Source organism: Pristiophorus japonicus, chromosome 4 (genome assembly GCF_044704955.1).
Source record: "Pristiophorus japonicus isolate sPriJap1 chromosome 4, sPriJap1.hap1, whole genome shotgun sequence".
Lineage (NCBI taxonomy): Eukaryota > Metazoa > Chordata > Chondrichthyes > Pristiophoridae > Pristiophorus > Pristiophorus japonicus.
Window position 1 is genome coordinate 129719889 of NC_091980.1, and position 19919 is coordinate 129739807.

The 19919-nt window shown below is 43.7% G+C and overlaps 2 protein-coding genes across 2 annotated transcripts; both read left to right on the forward strand.

Annotated features, from left to right (window-relative positions):
• The first annotated feature begins 700 nt into the window (after positions 1 to 700).
• Positions 701 to 3247, forward strand: LOC139262554 (ferritin, higher subunit-like). The gene is made up of 4 exons (XM_070877717.1): positions 701 to 802; positions 2197 to 2343; positions 2587 to 2712; positions 3092 to 3247. The coding sequence occupies exons 1-4, from the start codon at positions 701 to 703 to the stop codon at positions 3245 to 3247; spliced, it is 531 nt and encodes a 176-aa protein (XP_070733818.1).
• Positions 3248 to 10966: 7719 nt separating this feature from the next.
• On the forward strand, positions 10967 to 15187 carry LOC139262208 (ferritin heavy chain, oocyte isoform-like). Its single transcript, XM_070877353.1, has 4 exons — positions 10967 to 11068; positions 13855 to 14001; positions 14610 to 14735; positions 15035 to 15187. The coding sequence occupies exons 1-4, from the start codon at positions 10967 to 10969 to the stop codon at positions 15185 to 15187; spliced, it is 528 nt and encodes a 175-aa protein (XP_070733454.1).
• The last annotated feature ends 4732 nt before the right edge of the window (positions 15188 to 19919 follow it).

Below are 19919 nucleotides of genomic sequence, written 5' to 3' on the forward strand. Positions count from 1 at the left end.
TGTCTATCGACTCTGTCCAGACACCTCATGATTTTGAATCCCTCTATCAAATGGAGATGTGGGTGACAATGTGTTCAGTAATGTTCACTCCCTCTCATTCTCACTCAATATATTGAATTTTACCAGACATCATTCCATGAGAATAAAAATGACAGATCGTTGATGCCCCCATATAGCCAATCCTCAGACACATGCCCATTCTCTATATTCGAACTGGGGGCAGTTCACACCATCCACAGGATGGAATTCCCATTCCACTGACCAATGGTTGGTTTGTAAATGCACCAAGACGACTTGATTGCTTTGAATATTGTCTCAGTGCCACAGAAACTTGCAAGTTACAAACTTCGCCAGATTATGCAAAACCCCTTTGGCAAAAGTAGAAAATTATAATTTCATTCAAGTGAGAGCGTTAAACAATGGCACACTTTCAGATTTGAAGAGGTTCAAGGAACCCAAAGGCAGTGACATCACCAAGACTGATCTCCCCCAGCCCCCTCCCCCAAATCCCCTCTCCTTTGTTAATTGGTGCCTCAATTCAGGGAAGATTCCTGATTGGCTCTGAGGGATTGTCAATCATCATTGGTGATGTCATACCCTGTTTGAATGCAGCTGTTCCAAAAGTATAAATACAGGAGCTTGTGCAAGACAGAGTGAGTTTCAGAACTGTGCAGGTGATAGTGAAATATAGACAGAGAAGATGGCCTCCCAAGTGTGTCAGAACTACCACAAGGATTGTGAGGCTGCTGTCAACAAGCAGATCAACATGGAGCTCTGTTCCTCCTATGTTTATCTCTCCATGGTGAGTTGTGTATACCTTGTTGCTGCATTCTGAAAAGTTGTTAATTCTCCAGTTCAATGAATTGGCTTTAAGTTGTATTTCTCTGGACTTCCTTCCCTGGGGGAGCAGAGTCTTTGGGCAGTGAGAACTTCAGGTGTGTAATACAGGGGATCTTGTTGAGTTTATGGACTGCTCCCTATAGCAGCTGCCCTCTATTGAGGTTTAATATCGGAAACCAGCTCAGCTGCTGCCTGAGTGTGACAGAAGAGCACAAACCTGGTCAGGGGCCTGTTGACCTGAGACAATGTTCAATTTCAGTGGGGGACTGCAGTGAGTGAAATGTGGGTAGGTTCTCACTTGTGCTCATTAATTGGAGGTGATGTACTGAGAATCCTGCTGTTGGAGCCCTGCTCACTGCTGAGATCACTATTGCTGTGTAAACTACTGGAGTGGAGGATTTTTCTCACTCCATGTCCAAACTTTGATTAGAATGGAAGAATCATTTCTATAATGCCTTTCACTACCTTGGAATATCCCAAGTGCTTTGTAGCCAATGAAGGAGTTAAGTGTAGTTACCTGTTATGTGGGAAATGCAGCAGCCAATTAGTGCACAGGATGCTCTCAAACTGCAATGAGATAATGATCAGATCATCTGTTTTAGTGGTGTTGGTTGAGAGATAACTATTAGCTAGGACACTGCAGAGAGCTCCCTGAAGTAGTATCTAGAACATGGAGAAGGCTTGATGGACCAATGGCTGACTCCTGTCATTCACTAAGATCATTGCTAATCTTGTTCCTCAACTCCACCTCCTGCACTGTCCCCATATCCTTTGCTATCCAAAAATCTATTGCTCTTCAATATACTCAATGACTGGAATTCTCTCCCCCAGGAGTTGTGGAGGCTCAGTCATCATAGTGAAGAAATTCCTCCTTGTCTCAGTCCTCAATGACCCCTGGCTCTAGACTCTCCAGCAAGAGGAACCATCCTCCCTGCATCCAATCCTTCAAGTCCTGTAAGAATTTTGTACATTCCTAGTGACATCACCTCATCCTTCAAATCTCTAGAATAGAGGCTCAATCTCTCCTCCTTGATCTTTCACATGCACCTGATGACTGACACACTCTTGTGTGAATGACAAAGTAGAGGAGGTATTGCTTATCCAGGAGTAGAATTTAGTTTGACTGGACATGAAATGTAATCTTGAACTTTAGTTTTATATGTTCAACCAGCAAAGGAAAAACTTTCATCATGCTATGGGGAGGTGAGGCTCAACTCCAATTGATGAAGTAAATTGCATTTTGCTAGTTTACAAATGGTTTCTATCTTTTGAATTTCTTCAATCGGGGGAAAAATAACTCTTGCGTTGTATATGAAGATCAAGGTCTAAATAGGCTGTCTTAATTTCTCTCTGCAGTCGTTCTACTTTGACCGGGATGATGTTGCCCTGTGTCACTTTGCTGAGTTCTTCAAGGAGCAGTCACATGAGGAACGTGAGCATGCTGAGAAATTGATGCAATTCCAGAATTGCCGTGGAGGACGGATCATCTTGTCTGACATCAAGGTTTGGTTCAATTATCTAGTGGCCTTCTGTCTGGATACCCTTAGACCTGATTGATTCAAATACCTCCTAAAGCAATTGATTCCATGGTTGTAGTAGTGGAATTCAGTAATTCTTTATTCCTGTGACACTGTTTATGGTAAAATGGACTTTTGGTTGCTTTTTTTAATCCTATTTTCCTTTGTACTGTCTTTTGTATTTTGTTTGTTCCATTATAAGTGAACTACCTGTGATTTTCCTCTTCAGAAACCAGAGCAGGATGAGTGGAGCAATGGTCTGGATGCAATGCAGAGAGCTCTGCAGATGGAGAAGAATGTGAACCAGAGTCTGCTGGATCTGCACAAAATCTCCACTGGGAGCACTGACCCTCATGTAAGTTCCTCATGTGGGTTTCTGGGCAACTTGGAGGTGGTGGAACATTGCTATCCTTGAGCTGTTTCAAAAGTGCTCCATGCCCAATAGCTTTGTTTTTTGGGGGTGGGGGGGTTCTCTCAGGTTCTTCAGGGAGTGGGGGAAGAGGACCATGAAGTTGGCCTACTCTGGACATGGAGAAATAAATGGGTCCCAATGTTTCCAGGATCTAAGCTCACATTGTACAGTAGCTACTGGATCATTAGAGCATATGTACATCAATTTCAATTGCCCTACCTGATCCTTCTCCACTCCTAGAGAATTAAAATCCTAACTTGGGGGGATGCTCTGATCCTTGATATCTGCTACTGGCCATAACTCATTTCCCTCTTTTTTTCAGTTGTGTGACTTCCTGGAGACCCACTACTTGGATGAACAAGTGAAGATGATCAAGAAGCTTGGTGATCACATCACCAACCTGAAGAGACTGGGAGCTTCTGAGAATGGCATGGGGGTGTACCTTTTTGACAAGCACACTCTGGGGGATAGTGACTAAACTGACTGGGATCAAGCTTATTGTGTTTAGTACTTGTATTTATATAATCAGGCCCCTATCCTGTAGGGAATGAAGGCTTGTGACTTTGTACAAAAAGCTGAAACCCATAACAGTAAATAAACTGTTCAACATTGGGCTGTGTTTTGTTGCCTTGTAAGTTTGAGTGGTTACTTATTATTCATTTAACAGAGCTTGGTTTCCATGAAACAAGAATTACACTGAGCTGTGCAACATTTATATGGGATTCAGTCCTGTGAAATGTGTTTCCCCTTGTGTAATGTCTATGTATTGACTAGGCCATTCAGGCACCTGTTATAAGATCTAAAATGTTCAATGGTGTGTTTGGACAATTGACAGCCCTATGGGATGTTGTCCCCGTGACCAAGTCTGGTCAGAGGTATGTATTGCAGAGGTACAGAGATGTTTAGAAAGGCATCTCGAGAGCTTGGGACTGATAAGCTGTATCCAATTACTTGTTCCAACGATCTGTCTTTGTACAAATGACAATTCAATCCAACAAGATGTAACATCTGCTAAACTCAGGGCCAATTTGCCAGTAATTCATTATTGCACCATTTCAGTCCAATGAAGAAAAAGTCCTGGATTAGCTTCCTATTTAGTCTATCTGCCTTGTGAACGAACAGCAGTTTGTATTCAATTGCTGCATCAGATCCTTTTCAGTTATCTAGGTAGTTCAGTAATGGGACTCACTACTGCTCCAATAGGCTTGCTGTTAAGCTTTGTAGGCAGAAAAATAATATATCAGCACACTGAACTCTGGGCATTACAATTGGGTGAGGAGGGAAAGCAACAGCTGTCATCAGCTTGCTGTCAAAGCTTCAGTACTTAGTGTGGATACCTGAGTGGTTCTGGGACAGGTTCTCTTCTGCCTGCTTCTGTAATGGTTGAATAACTTGTGAACACAAACTCCATTCACATGAATAAGGTATTACAAGACTAACGATACTCCAACATTTAATACATGGGGAATGAGCAAATGTATTTAATTCCACAAAGCAAAAGGCACAAGCTGTTAAACACATTACTGGCCACAATTTATAATCAAATCATTTTTTTTTTTTAAGTACCAGTGTGAATTTCATTACTGTCACCGTGGACTGCATGTCCATTTATCTCCTTCGTGGCGATGACTCGATCCAAATGGTATTGCTGCAGCTCCAATAATCCAGTGTTAAGTTATTTTTAGGAATTTAGCTAAGAACTGTGTGTGCAATTAAATTGCCAAGTACAGACATTACACGTTAATGTTTTAGCAACACTCAAGCGCCTTTCGGGTATCGATGTTACAAAATTTCAAATATTGATGAGCCACAGTTCCATGAGTCGGCCTGGGTTTGCGTGTTGATGGTTTCATGTATCAACTCTCCAGCTCACTCAATGTGAAACTTTACAGGTGCTTGTGTTTTAAGAATTACTTACAATTTACAGCACAGGAAAAAGACCATTTGGGCCAACTGGCCCATGCTTGGTTTCTGCTCCATGTGAAACTTGTCCCACCCCACTTCATCTAGACCTATTAGCATATCCTATTCCTTTCGCCCTTGTGTTTATCGAGCTTTCACTTAAATGCATCGATGCGCATTGCATTGAGTTATTACTGCAGGTAGCTCAGTAAACGCACCACTGCTGCTGTGGATTTTCTGTTAAGCTGTGTGGGTAAAGAAGTGAGTAACAGCTATAGAGACCCGCAATGTTTGAGCTCAAGGACAGCATTTATTGTCCGTCACTAATTGCTGGTCAGCCATCTTCTTGAACCGCTGCAGTCTTGTGGAGAAGGTACTCCAACAGTGCTTTTCGGGAGGGAGTTCCTGGATTTTGCCGCAGTGATGAAAAAGGAATGGTGATATACTTCCAAGTCAGGTTGTTGTGTAACGTGGAGGTGAACTTGCAGGCGATAGTGTTCCCAAACTTCTGCTGCCCTTGTCCTTCTAATTGCTAGAGCTCGTGGGATGGCTTGTGCTGCTGAAAAAGCCTTGGCGAGTTGCTGCAGTGCATCTTGTCGATGGTACACACTGCAGCCATGGTGCACCGGTGGTGGAAGCAGTGAATGTAGAAGGTGGTGGATGGGATGCCAATCAAGTGGCCTGCTTTGTCCTGGATGGTGTCGAGCTTCTTGATGATTGCTGAAGCTGCACTCAGCCAGTCAAGTGGAGAGTACTCCACCACACACCTGACTTGTGCCTTGTCAATGCTGGAAAGACTTTCGGTGTCAGGAGGTGAGACATTCACCGCAAAATACCCTGCCTCTGGCCTGCTCTTATCACCAGAGTATTTATGTGGCTGGGCGAGTTCAGTTCCTGATCAGCGGTGACCCCCCAGGGGTTAATGCTGGGGAATTCAGTGACAGTGAATGTTAAGGGCAGGTGGTTAGACTCTTGCTTTTTGCAGATAGTCATTGCCTGGCACTTGTGTGCTGCCATTTCTACTTGCCCATTATCAGCCCCACACTGAATGTCATCCAGGTCTTGCTGCATGTGGGCATGGACTGCTTCATTTTCTGATGTTTTGCAAATGGAACAGAACACTGTGTAATCATCAGCAAACATTCCCACTTCTGGTGTTTATGATGGAGAGAAGTTCATTGATGAAGCAGCTTAAGATAGCTGGGCCAAGGACATTGCCCTGAGGTATTCCTGCAGTGATGTCCTGGGGCTGAGATGATTGACCTCCAACAACCACTTCCTTTGTGTTAGATATGAGTCCAGCTCATCGAGAGTTTTCGATATTCGCATTGACTTCACTTTTACAAGGTCTACTTGATGCCGCACTCCATCAGATGCTGCCTTGCTGTGAAAGGCAGTCACTCTCACCTCACCTGGAATTCAGCTCCTTTGTACATGTTTGGACCAAGGCTGCAATGAGATCAAGAGCCGTGTGGTCCTGGCACAACCCAAACTGGGCATCGGTGAGCAGATTGTTGGCGACAAAATCTTCCCTCACTTTGCTGATGATTGAGTGTAGACTGATGGGGCGGAAATTGGCCTGAATGGATTTGTCCTGCTTTTTCTGGACAGGACGTACCAGGGCAATTTTTCACATTGTCGGGTAGATGCCAGTGTCTCTGTACTGGAACAGCTTGGCAAGAGGTGTGGCCAGGAATTTACAGATTGTGGTGCAATACAATTCTGCAGTTGCTGATGACCCACAGTGCCTCATGAATGACCAGTTTTGAGCTGCTAGATCTGTTTTGAATCTATTCCATTTAACACTGTGGTCAAGCCACTCACCACGAAGGAGGGTGTCCTCAGTGTGAAGACAAGACTTTGTCTCCACAAGGACTGTGTGGTGGTCATTGCTACCAATACTGTCATGGACAGATGAATCTGTGACAGGTAGATTGCTGAGGATAAGATCAGTAGGTTTTTCCCTTGTGTTGATTCTCTCACCATCTGTCGGAAGCCCAATCTGGATGTTATGTCCTTCAGGACTCAGCCCGCTTGCTCAGTGCTACCGAGCCCCTCTTGGTGATGGATATTGAAGCCTACTGCTAATATCAGTGCTTCTTCCAAGTGGCCTTCAACATGAAGGAGTACTGATTCATCAGCTGAGGGAGGTCGGTAGGTGGTAATCAGCAGGAGGTTTCCATGCCCAAGCTTGACCTGAACCCTTGAGACTTGATAAGGTCCAGAGTAAATGTTCAGGACTCCTACTGCTACTCCCTCCCGACTATATACCACTGAGCCGCCACTTCTGGTGTGTCTGCCCTTCTGGTGGGACAGGACATACGCAGGGATGGTGAAGGAGGAATCTGGGACATTGGCTGAAAGGTATGATTCTGTGCTTATGAATATGTCGGGCTGTTGCTTGACTAACCTGTAGGACAGCTCTCCCCATTTAGGCACAAGATACCAGATGTTATTGAGGAGGACATTGCAGGGTCGACTGGGCTGGGCGTACCATTGTCATGTCAGAAGCCGGTGCTGAGGTCAATGCCGGGTTGTCCATCCTGTTTTATTCGAATTATTGTTTCTCGTAGCGGTTTGTTATAACTGATTGGCTTGCTAGGCCATTTCAGAGGGCAGTTAAGACTTAGCCACATTGCTTTGGGTTCGGAATCATATCGGCCAGATTTCCTTCCCGAAGGACATTAGTGAAGCAGATGGGTTTTTACAACAATCCGATAGCTCCCTGGGCAACATTACTGATACTAGCTTTTTATTCCAGATTTTAATTTAATTAACTGAATTTCAATTCCCCAGCTGCCGTGGTGGGACTTTGGATCATTAGTCCAGGCCTCTGAATTACTTGTCCAGTAACATAACCACTATTTTACTGTACTCTTTGCATCTCTCAATGGCACTTTTGGAGTATAGATGTCACCACAATTCATACGTTGATGAGACACAATTCTACAAGTCATGTTGGGTTTTGCGTGCTGATGGGTTTGACGGCTTCATGTTTCAGATAAAACAAATTCTTCAGCTCACTCGATGTGAAAAACTTTACAGATGCCCTTGTTTTAAGAATTACATCGAATTTACAGCACAGAAATAGGCCTGGCAAATTGCAGTGGTGAGCGGTTCTTCTTGAACGTAAAACACATCAATGATGAGGTGAGGAACCGAATGAGACAAGATCGATTTAATAGTCTTTCAATCATGAGCATGGAGAGCGAAGTACTGAGAGGACTTGACTTCACACATTGAGCCTCCTCCCAACTTCATTTAACCCGATCAGCATATCCTGCCAATCCTTCCTCCCTCATGTGTTCATCCAGCTTCCCCTTAAACGCGTCTATGCTTTTTGTCTCAACTATTCCTTTTGATAGCGAGTTAAACATTCTGAACACTCTCTGAGTAAAGAAGTTTCTTTTGAAGTCTCTCTTAGATTATTGATTCTAACTTTCTATATAATTCTATGGAGATCAGAACTGTGCACAATACTTCAAGTGTTGTCTAGCCAAGGTTCTATATAAACTTAACAAGCTGCACAGGGATGTGGTTCAGTTCACCTCAACTGTGTTCTCCATGTGGCCGAGGATCTCCTCCCGGAGTCACAGTGCGTATTTCGTCCCCTACGGGTAACAACGGACATGATCTCTGCAGCACTCCAATTGCAGGAAAAATGCAGGGAGCAGTGCCAGCCCTTATACATGGCATTTTTCGATCTTATAAAGGCCTTTGAGACTGTCGACTGTGAGGGCTTATGGTGCGTCCTACCTCCATTTTGGATACGCCCAAAGCTTTGTCAACATCCTTCGCCTGCTCCACGGCGTCATGCAGCCCATGATCCTTATCAGCGGATTTGTTACAGACCCGTTCCACGTCCGAAGCGGGGTCAAACAGGGCTGCGTCATCGCTCCAACGCTTTTCTCAATCTTCCTCGCTGCCAACTCCACCTTACTGTCAACAAGCTCCCTGCTGGAGTGGAACTAAACTACAGAATCAGTGGGAAGCAGTTTAACCTATGCCCTCTCCAGACCAGTGCAAGACCACCCAAACCTCTGTCGTTGAACTGCAGTATGCGTACGACGCCTGAGTCTGCGCACATTCTGAGGCTGAACTCCAGGATATAGTCGATGTATTCACCGAGGCATATGAAATCATGGGCCTTGCACTTAAGATCCTTAAGACAAATGTCCACATCAGCCTGTCTTCGCCGCACAGCACGACCCCCAGACATCAAGATTCACGGCGTGGCCCTCGAAAAAGTGGACCACTTCCCATACCTCGGGAGCCTCCTGTCAACAAAGGCAGACATTGATGCGGAGATTCAATATCGCCTCCAGTGCACCAGTGCAGCCTTCGGCTGCCTGCGGAAATGAGTGTTCGAAGACCAGGCCCTCAAACCTACCACCAAGTTCACGCTCTACAGGGCTGCAGTAATACCACCCTACTGCATGGATCAGAGGCATGGACGACTTACAGAAGGCACACCAGTCGCTGGAGATATATCACCAAAGATGCCTCCGTAAGATCCTGCAAATTCCCTGGGAGGACAGATGCACCGACATCAGTATCCTCGTGCAGGCTAACATCCCCAACATTGAAGCACTGACCACATGTGATCAGCTTTGCTGGGCAGGCCACTTAGTCCACATGCCAGACATGAGACTCCCTAAGCAACTGCTCTATGCGGAACACCTTTATGGCAAACGAGCCAAAGTTGAGCAGTGGAAACGTTACAAGGACACCCTCAAAACCTCTCTGCGACAGCACCACTGATGCCTGGGAGACCCTGGCCGAAGACCATCCTAGTTGGAAAAAGTGCATCCGGGAGGGCGTTGAGCTCTTCGAATCTCAACGCTGCGAGCGTGAAGAGGTCAGGCAGTGGAAGGAAGGTGTGGTAAATCAGTGCCACCCACCCCCTTCCCCCGATGAATATCTGTCCCATCTGTGACAGGGCCTGTGGCTTTCATGTTCAACTGTTCAGCCACCAAAGAACTCACTTTAGGTGTGAAAGCAAGTCTTCCTCGATGCTGAGTGACTGCCTATGATGATGGGTTCAGCTGCAGGTATTCCTCGCTCTGAGCTCAGAACTGTGCTAATGGTTAACACTCATCTGTGCCTTTTTATCTCTATAATTGACTATTTCAATGCTCTCCTGCTAGCCTTACATGCTCCATAAACTTAAGCTTATCCAAAACTCTGCTGCCTGTATCCTAACACACACCTAGTCCCACTCACCCATGACCCCTGTGCTTGTGGACCATCATTGGCTCCCAGTCTGACAGCGCCTCAAATTCAAGATTCTTATCCTTGTATTAAAATCCCACCATGGCCCCTCCCTCACCTCTTTTCCCAGCACATTGATAATATCGGTGCTGTTTCCTGCTCTCACAATAAACTGGAACATTTAATTCACTATGTTCCCAATTTCCACCCTTCACTCACCTTCACATGGTCCATCTCGGTCACTTCACTTCCCTTTCTCGGCTTCTCTGTCTATCGTCTCAGTCTATTGGACAAATATCCAATGAGTTGTTTGGATGTTGCTTCAAACCCGCAGATACCTGCAAATGATCAACCTACTGAACAATCCAGAACTATTAAAAAAACACTGACTCGCAAACAACAGAGGATTCAATGAACCTTTCAAGGTGGCCATTAACTGGACCAGGCAGAGCACGGTCGATGGGATGTTCTCTCCGTCTGCCTGCCTCTCTTCCATGGCTTTTTCCGTGCCCGGGTATCCCTGGATTGGGAGCACGCGGTGTCTCCCGGTATGCTTGAGGCTTTTTGTCATCGGAGGGCACCAGAGGGAGGGGAGCGCAGCGTGGATACAGGGAAATAATGTAAATTGTTTTTAGTTTTTATGTCAGTTTTGTCATAATGTGGATCTGACAGTTGATTCCCCCTTTTTAAGGGAGCACTTATGGTTTAAGTGTTTCTGATAGCTGAATTAAACATTCTAATTAATTAGCCCAAAGAATAGAGAATCCAATTAAACCTGTGACTCTGAATATTTGAACTGTGTTTGAGGAAAGTTCGGACAATTGAGATCCTCATTCAGAAATCAGCCAATGATGTTCATTCTTCAAAGATCTGACTGGCTCTGGGAGTCCATCTCCCTCCTCCCTTTACTTGATTGGTGCTCTGAGAAGATGCAACATCTGATTGGGTATTGATGACTGTCACTCATCATCAAGAGTGCCACACCCTGGATTATCCCTCAGTATAAATAAAGGAGTTTGAGTTTGGTGAAATGTTACCTTTGTACTTCTACAAAGTTTTTACTTTGGAAAAATAAAATATTAAGATGGCTTCCCAAGTGTGTCAGAATTACCACCAGGACTGTGAGCATGCTGTCAACAAGCAGATCAACATGGAGCTCTATTCCTCCTATGTTTATATCTCTATGGTGAGTTTTGTGTTTTTTGCCACTTCACAATGGAGACTTTGTAATGTAAATTTATGAAATCCTGTGCTGTACCCAGCCCACCTATTTCTCTCTTTCTGCCCCCACCCCCACCCCACTGAATCTATGCAGTGAATTCACTTTTAAAGCTATAATATGATACAATTTATCTTAATTTGAATTTATTAACATTCTCTCTCTCTGTTCCTTGCAGCAAATGTATTATCTGATCTTTCTTTTTCCTGGGATCTTGAGCTTGATGTAGTTTATTTGGAATATATTCTGCACACAATGCAAGGAATTCAGAATTTGTATCCTCATTCTAAATCACTCCATGAACTTTCCTTACCTTGCTGGTTCAATGGGTGATGTCATAAATGGCCTCGCTGTATTTTTTGGAGGGATGTCAGGAAGTATTCTTTCCCAGATGGAAATCTGAAACACTTTTTTTCCCAGCCATCCCTCACCTCCACAGGGGGAGGATGGGAAGAAAGTGTTACAAATGTTTCTGCTTCCCTCCTGTTCCAAGTGTTTCTAACCTCTTAATTTTAAATACCAGTTTGTATCATTCTGTCTTTCCCCTAGCTTTTAGCATCAATAAAGCAAAGAAAGTTAATCATCAATTGTCTGTACTCAGTGGACTCTCCCTTAACCCCTGTGAACTTCACCAAGCACCTCAAATTTTGAGGGGTTCTCTAAACTTTTATTCTGTGGTCTCTGGTTCTCCTCTACAATGCTTTTATTTGTATAGACTGTGTGCCAAATTAATGCTGCTTGTGGTAGTTTTATTTCCTTGGCATGATTGTAGCCAGTAAAATTCAGCTAGTTCTTCACTTTTTTTTTTCATATGAATTTTGCACTGTGACTAGATCTCTAGTTTTGGAAGTTGCTTTGACTTCTAATACTACCCCCTCAACTAGTCTGTACAAAATGTATTTGGGTTAATAAACTATTATTGGAGCATGCTACTGGTGACCAGGGTATAAATCTTGTGGCAATTCCTTCACTAATTTCCAGAGCTGCAATGAATATTCATGTTCCAGTTTTAAGCCTGTTCAACCAAAGCTGAATTGGTGATCATGGAGTGATGCACTACAGGAGGCCATTCAGTCCATTGTGCCTTGCTGAATGTTGGGTGGAGTGATACAACTCCATGTTTCCATAGTCTGCAGATTTTTCTAAATCACGTAAGAGGATGAGACTGGGAAATTAGTAATGGGCAACATAGAGATGGCAGAAAATCTGTACAAATATCTTGTATCTGTCTTTACAGTAGAGGAGAGTAACAACATTCCAATGATGGATAGTCAAGGGGCTATAGGGGGGAGGGACTTAATGCAGTAACAATCACCGAAGGAGGTCGTACTCAGTAAGATAATTGGGCTAAAGGCAGATAAATGGTCCTGATGCCTTGCATCCTCGGGTCTTGAGAAGTAGCGGCAGGGATTGTGGATGCATTGGTTGTAATTTACTAAAATTCCCTGGTTTCTGGGGAGCTCCCAGCAGTTTGGAAAGCTGCAAATGTAATGCCCCTATTTTTTTATAAAAAGGAGGAAACTATAGACCAGTTAGTCTCATCTGTGATGGGGAAAATGTTGGTTTCCATTATTAACATAGGACATTTGGAAAAGCAAAATTTGATCAGGCAGTGTGTGCATGTATTTATGAAGGGAAGTAGTGTTTGACAAATTTGCTGGAATTCTTTGAGGATGTAACAAACAGGGTGGTTAAAGGTGAACCAGCGGCTGTGGTGTATTTGGACTTCCAGAAGGCATTTGACAAGTTGCCACAAAAGATTACTGCACAAGATGAAAGTTCATAGGCTTTGGGGTAATATATTAGCATGGATAGAGGATTGGCTAAAGAACCGAGTCCGGATAAATGGTTCATTCTCTGGTTGGCAACCAGTATCCAGTAGAGTGCTGCAGGGATCAGTGCTGGGACCCCAACTGTTTACAATCTATATATTACACTCTGTCCCTCCTTCCAATTCGGTAACGTAGCCTAGTTTGCTATTCCTCCCAACTTTGTATCTGTAATGTGTGAGGCGAACACACTTCTGCAAAAGGACATAGGCAGGCTAAGTGAGTGGGCAAAAATGTGACTATTGGAAAGTGAGGTCATGCACTTTAGCGCCAAAAAAAAAATCAAAGAGCAAATTTTTATTTAAATGGAGCAAGATTGCTAAGTGCAGCAGCAGGAGGGGGGTGGGGGGGGGCTGCATCTACTCATTGTAATTCAGAAGAATGAGGTGATCTTATTGAAATGTATAAGATTGAGGGGGCATGACTGGGTGGATACAGAAGATGTTTCCACTGATGGGGGAGATTACAACTAGAGGCATGATCTTAGAATAAGGAGCTGCCCATTTAGAACTGATAAATTTCTTGAGGGTTGTCAATCTGTGGAATTTGCTGCCTGAGCTGTGGAAAGCTGAGACATTGAATAAATTTAAGACTGTAATAGTTTCTTAAACGCTAAAGGGTTATGTGGGAATGGGTGGGGATGAGTCCATGACCAGATCAGCCATAATCTTCAATGGTGGAACAGGCTCAGCTGTGTGGTCTACTCCTGTTCATATTTCTCATGTTAAGTTTCCCTATGGCTGGAGCTGAGATTATCCAATATCTTTACCAGGTTACTTGAGTAGGTGCTAGTTTCCATAACTATACATAAGTTCAGTGAGACTGAGCCCTTAAAACAAGAAACATGAGTTTGGCTTCATGTACAGTGCCCATGATGATGGATGTGCCATGCAATAATCAACGACTCTTCTGATCCCTCTGCAGTCCTTCTACTTTGACCGGGATGATGTTGCCCTGCGTCACTTTGCTGAGTTCTTCAAGGAGCAGTCACATGAGGAACGTGAGCATGCTGAGAAACTGATGGAATTCCAAAATCGGCGTGGAGGCCGAATCATCTTGGCAGACATCAAGGTTTGGCTCCATAAACGAGGGGCCTTCTGTTTGGTTCCCCTTAGACTGATTGTTCACAATACATTGTAAAGGAGTTGGTTCCAATTCCACAGGAACCAGCAATTTGGACAAACTGGTCCATGCTGGTGGTCAGGCTCCAGACGTCGTCCTCCCACCTTGCTTTATCCAGCAACATATCGTTCTATTCCTTTTTCCCTCATGTACTTATTTAGCTTCCCCTTAAATACATCTATGCTATTCACCTCATAAATTTGACACCAGTAGTTGACTTAATGCAGTAATTCAATATTTTAAAACATTGGTTCATGGTAACCTAGACTTCCGATTGCATTTTTTTCATCCTTAATTTCCTTCAATACGGTCCTATTTCCAAACTTGTTTTTACTGCTTGTAGTATTACATATATGCCACTACAGGGCACTGCAGTCAGACTTGCAGGTTACCTGTACAGGTGTGGCAGGCCACCAGGTGTGATCCTCACCACGAGTTCCATTAAACGCACTAAGGTCAATACAGTTAATGTACAATACATTGCCTCGTGGAGTCAGTATCAGAGCATCTAAAGACGAAAAAATACTTGTTTGTTTTAATCTGACTTTTCTCTTCAGAAACCAGAGCAGGATGAGTGGAGCAATGGTCTGGAGGTCATGCAGAGAGCTCTGCAAATGGAGAAGAATGTGAATCAGAGTCTGTTGGATCTGCACAAACTCTCCACTGGGAGCACTGACCCTCATGTAAGTTCCTAATGCTTCAATGTGGGCTTTTGGGTAAGTTGCTGTCCTTGGACTTAATTTAAAAAGATCTCTGTGCCCAATAGCTTTGTGTTGGGTCTATTTTAGGGTAGATTAAAGGATCCCAGCTCCTTTTTGTATAGCAAGTTTTCATCGAAATGATGCAGTAATTCCATCAATTTCAATTGCACCACTGAACTATCCTCAGTCCAAGAGGACTAAAATTCAAACTCTCAAGCAGTAAGCTCCAATGTTCCTTGATATCTGCTACTGGCCATAACTCCTTTCTGTTTCTCCTTCAGTTGTGTGACTTCCTGGAAACCCACTACTTGGATGAACAAGTGAAGATGATCAAGAAGCTTGGCGATCACATCACCAACCTGAAGAGACTGGGAGCCCCTGAGAATGGCTTGGGAGAGTACCTGTTTGACAAGCACACTCTGGGGGACGAGTGACTGAAGCTTCTGATCAGTACTCATGTTTATACAATATGTGTGAGACTCTGTCCTACATAGAATGGTGGCTTTGTACAGGCTGAGACCTGGGCTCTTGATGTGAAATGTAATCAACTGTAAATAAACTGTTCAATATTGGACTGGGTTTTGTCTCCTTGCAAGTTAGTGGTTGCTTATTTTCCATTTACCATAACTTGTTTGCAGCACAAGTATTGCACTAGGCTATGCAACAATCATACATTGGCCTCCTGTGCTGTAACCACTCAGCTGGCTCTCCAAGAACACTTCAGCTAGTCCTACTCCCTTGCATTTTCCCTGTATCCCTGCAATGTTTTTCCTTCATGTACTTGTTCAATCCTATGATTGAAACTGCCTTCACCACTCTCTCGAGCAGTGCAATCTAGATATTAACCACTCACTGCATAAAAGTTTATCCTCATGTCAGCTGTGGTTCTTCTGCCAATTGTCTTAAATTTGTGTCTGGTGGTTCTCATCCCTTCTGCCAGTGTTAACAGTCCTATAATTTTGCTCTTTGCTGGCGTAATTTCAAAATAGAGTTATATTCACAAAAACATAAATAAGAGCAGTTGTTGTCCATTTGGTTCTTTAAGGACTGCACCACCATTAAATATGATCATAACTAATACTTTACCACCACCATGTTCATGCTTGTACCCCATAGCCCCTGATCCCTTTTGTATCAAGATATCGTATCTCCTTAAATATATTCAGCAATTGGGCTCCACTGCCTTCTGTAGTCAATAGTTCCCCAGCTTCCCCATCCTGAGTGAAAACATTTCTAATCTTTGCGCTAAATTTACGACCTCGTATTCTGAGCCTGTGACTTTTTATTCACTTCCCAGCAAAGGGGTACTTCCTCCCCACATCCAATCTCTCCAAACCAGTCTGAATTTTATGATTTAATAAGATCCCCTTTCACTCTTCTGGTGAAGACAGGCCTGGTCAAGCTATTCTCTCTTCACATGACAATCTTTCCATCCAAGGGATCAGTCTGGTGGAACTTTGCTGCGCTCTTTCGGAGACCCAAAACTGTGCACAATACACCAGGTGTAGTCTCTATTTATATGTGATTAGTTGTGGCCCAAGCACTGATCCCTGTGGTATCCCACTCGTCACTGCCCACCATTCAGGAAAAGACCTGTTTATTCCAACTGTTTTCTATCAATTAACCAATTTTCAATCCATAGCAGTATATTACCCCCAATCCCATGTTCTTTAATTTTGCACACTAACCTCTTGTGGGACTTTATCAAAGGCCTTCTGAAAATCCAAATACACGACATCCACTGGTTCCCCCTTATCTAATCTCAGTTACATCCTCGAAAAAAAAAACTCCAGTAGGTTTGTCAAACACAATTTTCTTTTCGTAAATCCATATTGACTTTGTCTAATCCCGTTGATATTTTCTAAGAGTCCCTTTATCACATTCTACTAATGTTAGGTGAACCGGGCTGCAGTTACCTGTTTTTTTTCTCCTTCCTTTTTAAAATAGTGGGGTTACATGTGCCACCCTCCAATTTGCAGCAACTGTTCCATAATCTGTAGAATTTAGGAAGATGATAACCAATGCATCCACTATTTCCATGGCTACCACTTTTAGTACGCTGGGATGCAGATTATCAGGCCCTGGGGATTTATCAGCTTTCAGTCCCATTCGTTTCTCCAGCACTGTTTTCTTACTAATAATCCTTTCCTTTAATTTCTCTTGGTCACTAGACCCTTAGTTTCCTAGCATTTCTGGGATGTTATTTGTGTCCTCTTCTGTGAAGACAGAACCAAGGTATTTAATTGTTCTGCCATTTCCTTGTTCCCCATTATAAATTATCCCATTTGTGACTGAAAAGGACCTACATTTGTCTTCACTAATCTTTTTCTTTTTACATACTGGGAGAAACCTTTACAGTCGGTTTTTATGATCATTGCAAGTTTAGTCTCAGATACTATTTTCCCCCTCTTAAACAATCTCTTGGTCCTTTTTTGCTGAATTCTAAACTGCTCCATACTCCGGCTTGTTACTTTTTCTGGCAACTTTGTATAACTCCTCTTCGGATCTAATACTATTCTTAATTGCTTTTGTAAACCATGGTTGGGCCACTTTTCCTTTTGTGTTTTTGCAGCAGGAAGGAATGTATAATTGTTGCAATTCATGCATTCGTTCCTTAAATGTTAGCCATTGACTATCCACCATCATGCCTTTTAATGACTCTTCCCAATCAATCATAGCCATTCCTCATACCTTCGTAGTTTCCTTTGTTTAGATTTAGGACCTAGTTTTGGATTGGACAACTTCACTTTCAATCTTCATGAAGAATTCAATCATGTTATGATCATTCTTCCCTAAAGGACCCCACACAAAAACACTATTAATTAATCCCTTCTCATTGCATCATACCAATCTATGATAGGTATTCAGACATGTTGAAGACCTAATTTCAATTGTACTTATATGTAATGTCTCAAAAATCTGGTTACTGTAAACTCACTCAGGTGCAACATCATCCATCTTTATTCCAGCCCAAGAGTGCCAGCATGACAAAGACACCCAGCTTACATACAGGTGATCAAGCACACATGCCACGTGTGTACAGCCCGACGACCTCCGACTGTGGCACCCTCTGGTGTCTTGTGACCCCCACGCATTAATACATAAGAGAATATCTTGCAAATTCTATTCATGCATTTCAATCTAGCATTGCAATGCTGCAATACAACAGTTGAAAATGTTCACGTTTGTTCAGCCACATAAGGCAGTGGGACCACAGGTAAATGTTAGTGTCTTAAAGGAGGTAGAGAGGTTTACATAATAACATGCATATGTCATTTGGCACCTCGAGCCTGCACCGCCATTCAATAAAACAATGGCTGGTCTGATCTTGGTCTCAACACTTTCCTGCCTGTTCCCCATAACCCTTGACTCACCTATTGTTCAAAAATCTATCTACCTCCACCTTAAATTTATTCAATGACCCTGCCTCCACACACACACACACACACACACTCACACTCACACAGTACTGAGGGAGTGCCGCACTTTCAGAGGGGCAGTACTGAGGGAGCGCCGCACTGTCGGAGGGGCAGTACTAAGGGAGTGCCGCAGTGTTGGAGGGGAAGTGCTGAGGGAGCGTTGCATTGTCAGAGGGGCAGTACTTAGGGATTGCTGCACTGTCGAAGGTGCCGTCTTTCAAATGAGATGCTCGACTGTCTGCTCTCTTAGGTAGACGTAAAAGATCTCAGGATGCTATTTCGAAGAAGCGGAGGGGGAGTTCTCTCCAGTGCCCTTGACAATATTTATCCCGCAACCAAAACAGATTCTCTGGTCATTAACACACTGCTGAACTTGATTGGTTGTAAAGAGCTTTGAGACATCCTGAGGCCATGAAAGGGCTATATAAATGGAATTATTTCTTCTTTCTAAGAGGATAAACGTTCCCAAGGCTGCCACAATTAAGTCCAGGTGCAAGGAGATATTCTTTCTTTTTGGACTTCAGTCCATTTCATTACTTGTAAAATGTCATGGTAACATAACAAGAACTCAAAATCCCACGGTCCATGCCACATTCTAGCTCCTGTGAGTACAGGTGCTCACTAAACTTGGAAGTGATGGAGTATCTGAGCACTTGAGCTTGTCAAATTCCTCACACGCACTGTCCATTCACCTGACCCGCTGCCGGTTGCGTTGCAACATCACTGCACTGTCTTTGGATGTTGCATCCACAGATACCTGAAAATGACCAACCCACTGAACCACACAGAACTATTAAAAAGACACTGACTCGCACACAACGGAAGATTCAAGTAACCTGGGCAAGAGGCCGTCAACAGGGCTGGCCAGCGGGCATTCCAGGTGGTCATTCGGCCCGACAACCCGCCTCTCTTCCGTGGCTACATTTGCGCCTGGGTGTCCCTGGAGATGGAGCATGCGGTGTCCATCGACACGCTCGCAGCCTTCTGTGAGAGGAGGGACTGGAGTGCATCATCACCCCGGGTATAGAATTTTAATTTAACTTGTTAAGTTTCTTTTAACATCTTTTGTGAAGTTGCAGTCTTTATTGGTAGTGCCTCTTTAAAAAGCGGCCCATGCTTAACTTTAAATTGACAATTGCTGCTGACAAAAAGAAGAGTCAGCCAATGATGCTCATTCTTCAAAGTTCATGACTGGCTCTGGGAGTCATGTCTCCTCCTCCCTTTACTTGATTGGTGCTCTGACAGAGGCTGCAACTTGTGATTGGGTATTGAGGAATGTCACTCACAGCTAGACTGTCCCGCCCTGGATTATCCAGCAGTATAAAGACAGGAGTTTGAAATTAGTTAACTCTCAGCTTCTTGCTTTAACAAGGCTTAGATTTTTGGAAAAGCAAATTAGGATGGCTTCTCAAGTACGTCAGAACTACCACAAGGACTGTGAGGCTGCTGTCAACATGGAGCTCTGTTCCTCCTATGTTTATCTCTCCATGGTGAGTCTTGTATTTCTGAGCACTTCACAATGGACCTGTTGCAATGTGAATTTACTCGATTCTGTGCTGTATCCGGCCCACCCCTCACGATGCACATTTGTTAAAGCTATACTATGATAGAAGTCAGGAAGCAACTATTCACATGTATGGTGGAAGTCTGGATCATATTCTCTCTCCTTGCTTCCTGCATTCCACCCACCCAAAGCTGTGGCCGCCTGGGCAAGGTTTTTGTTTGGTAAAGGTATCAAGGGATTTGA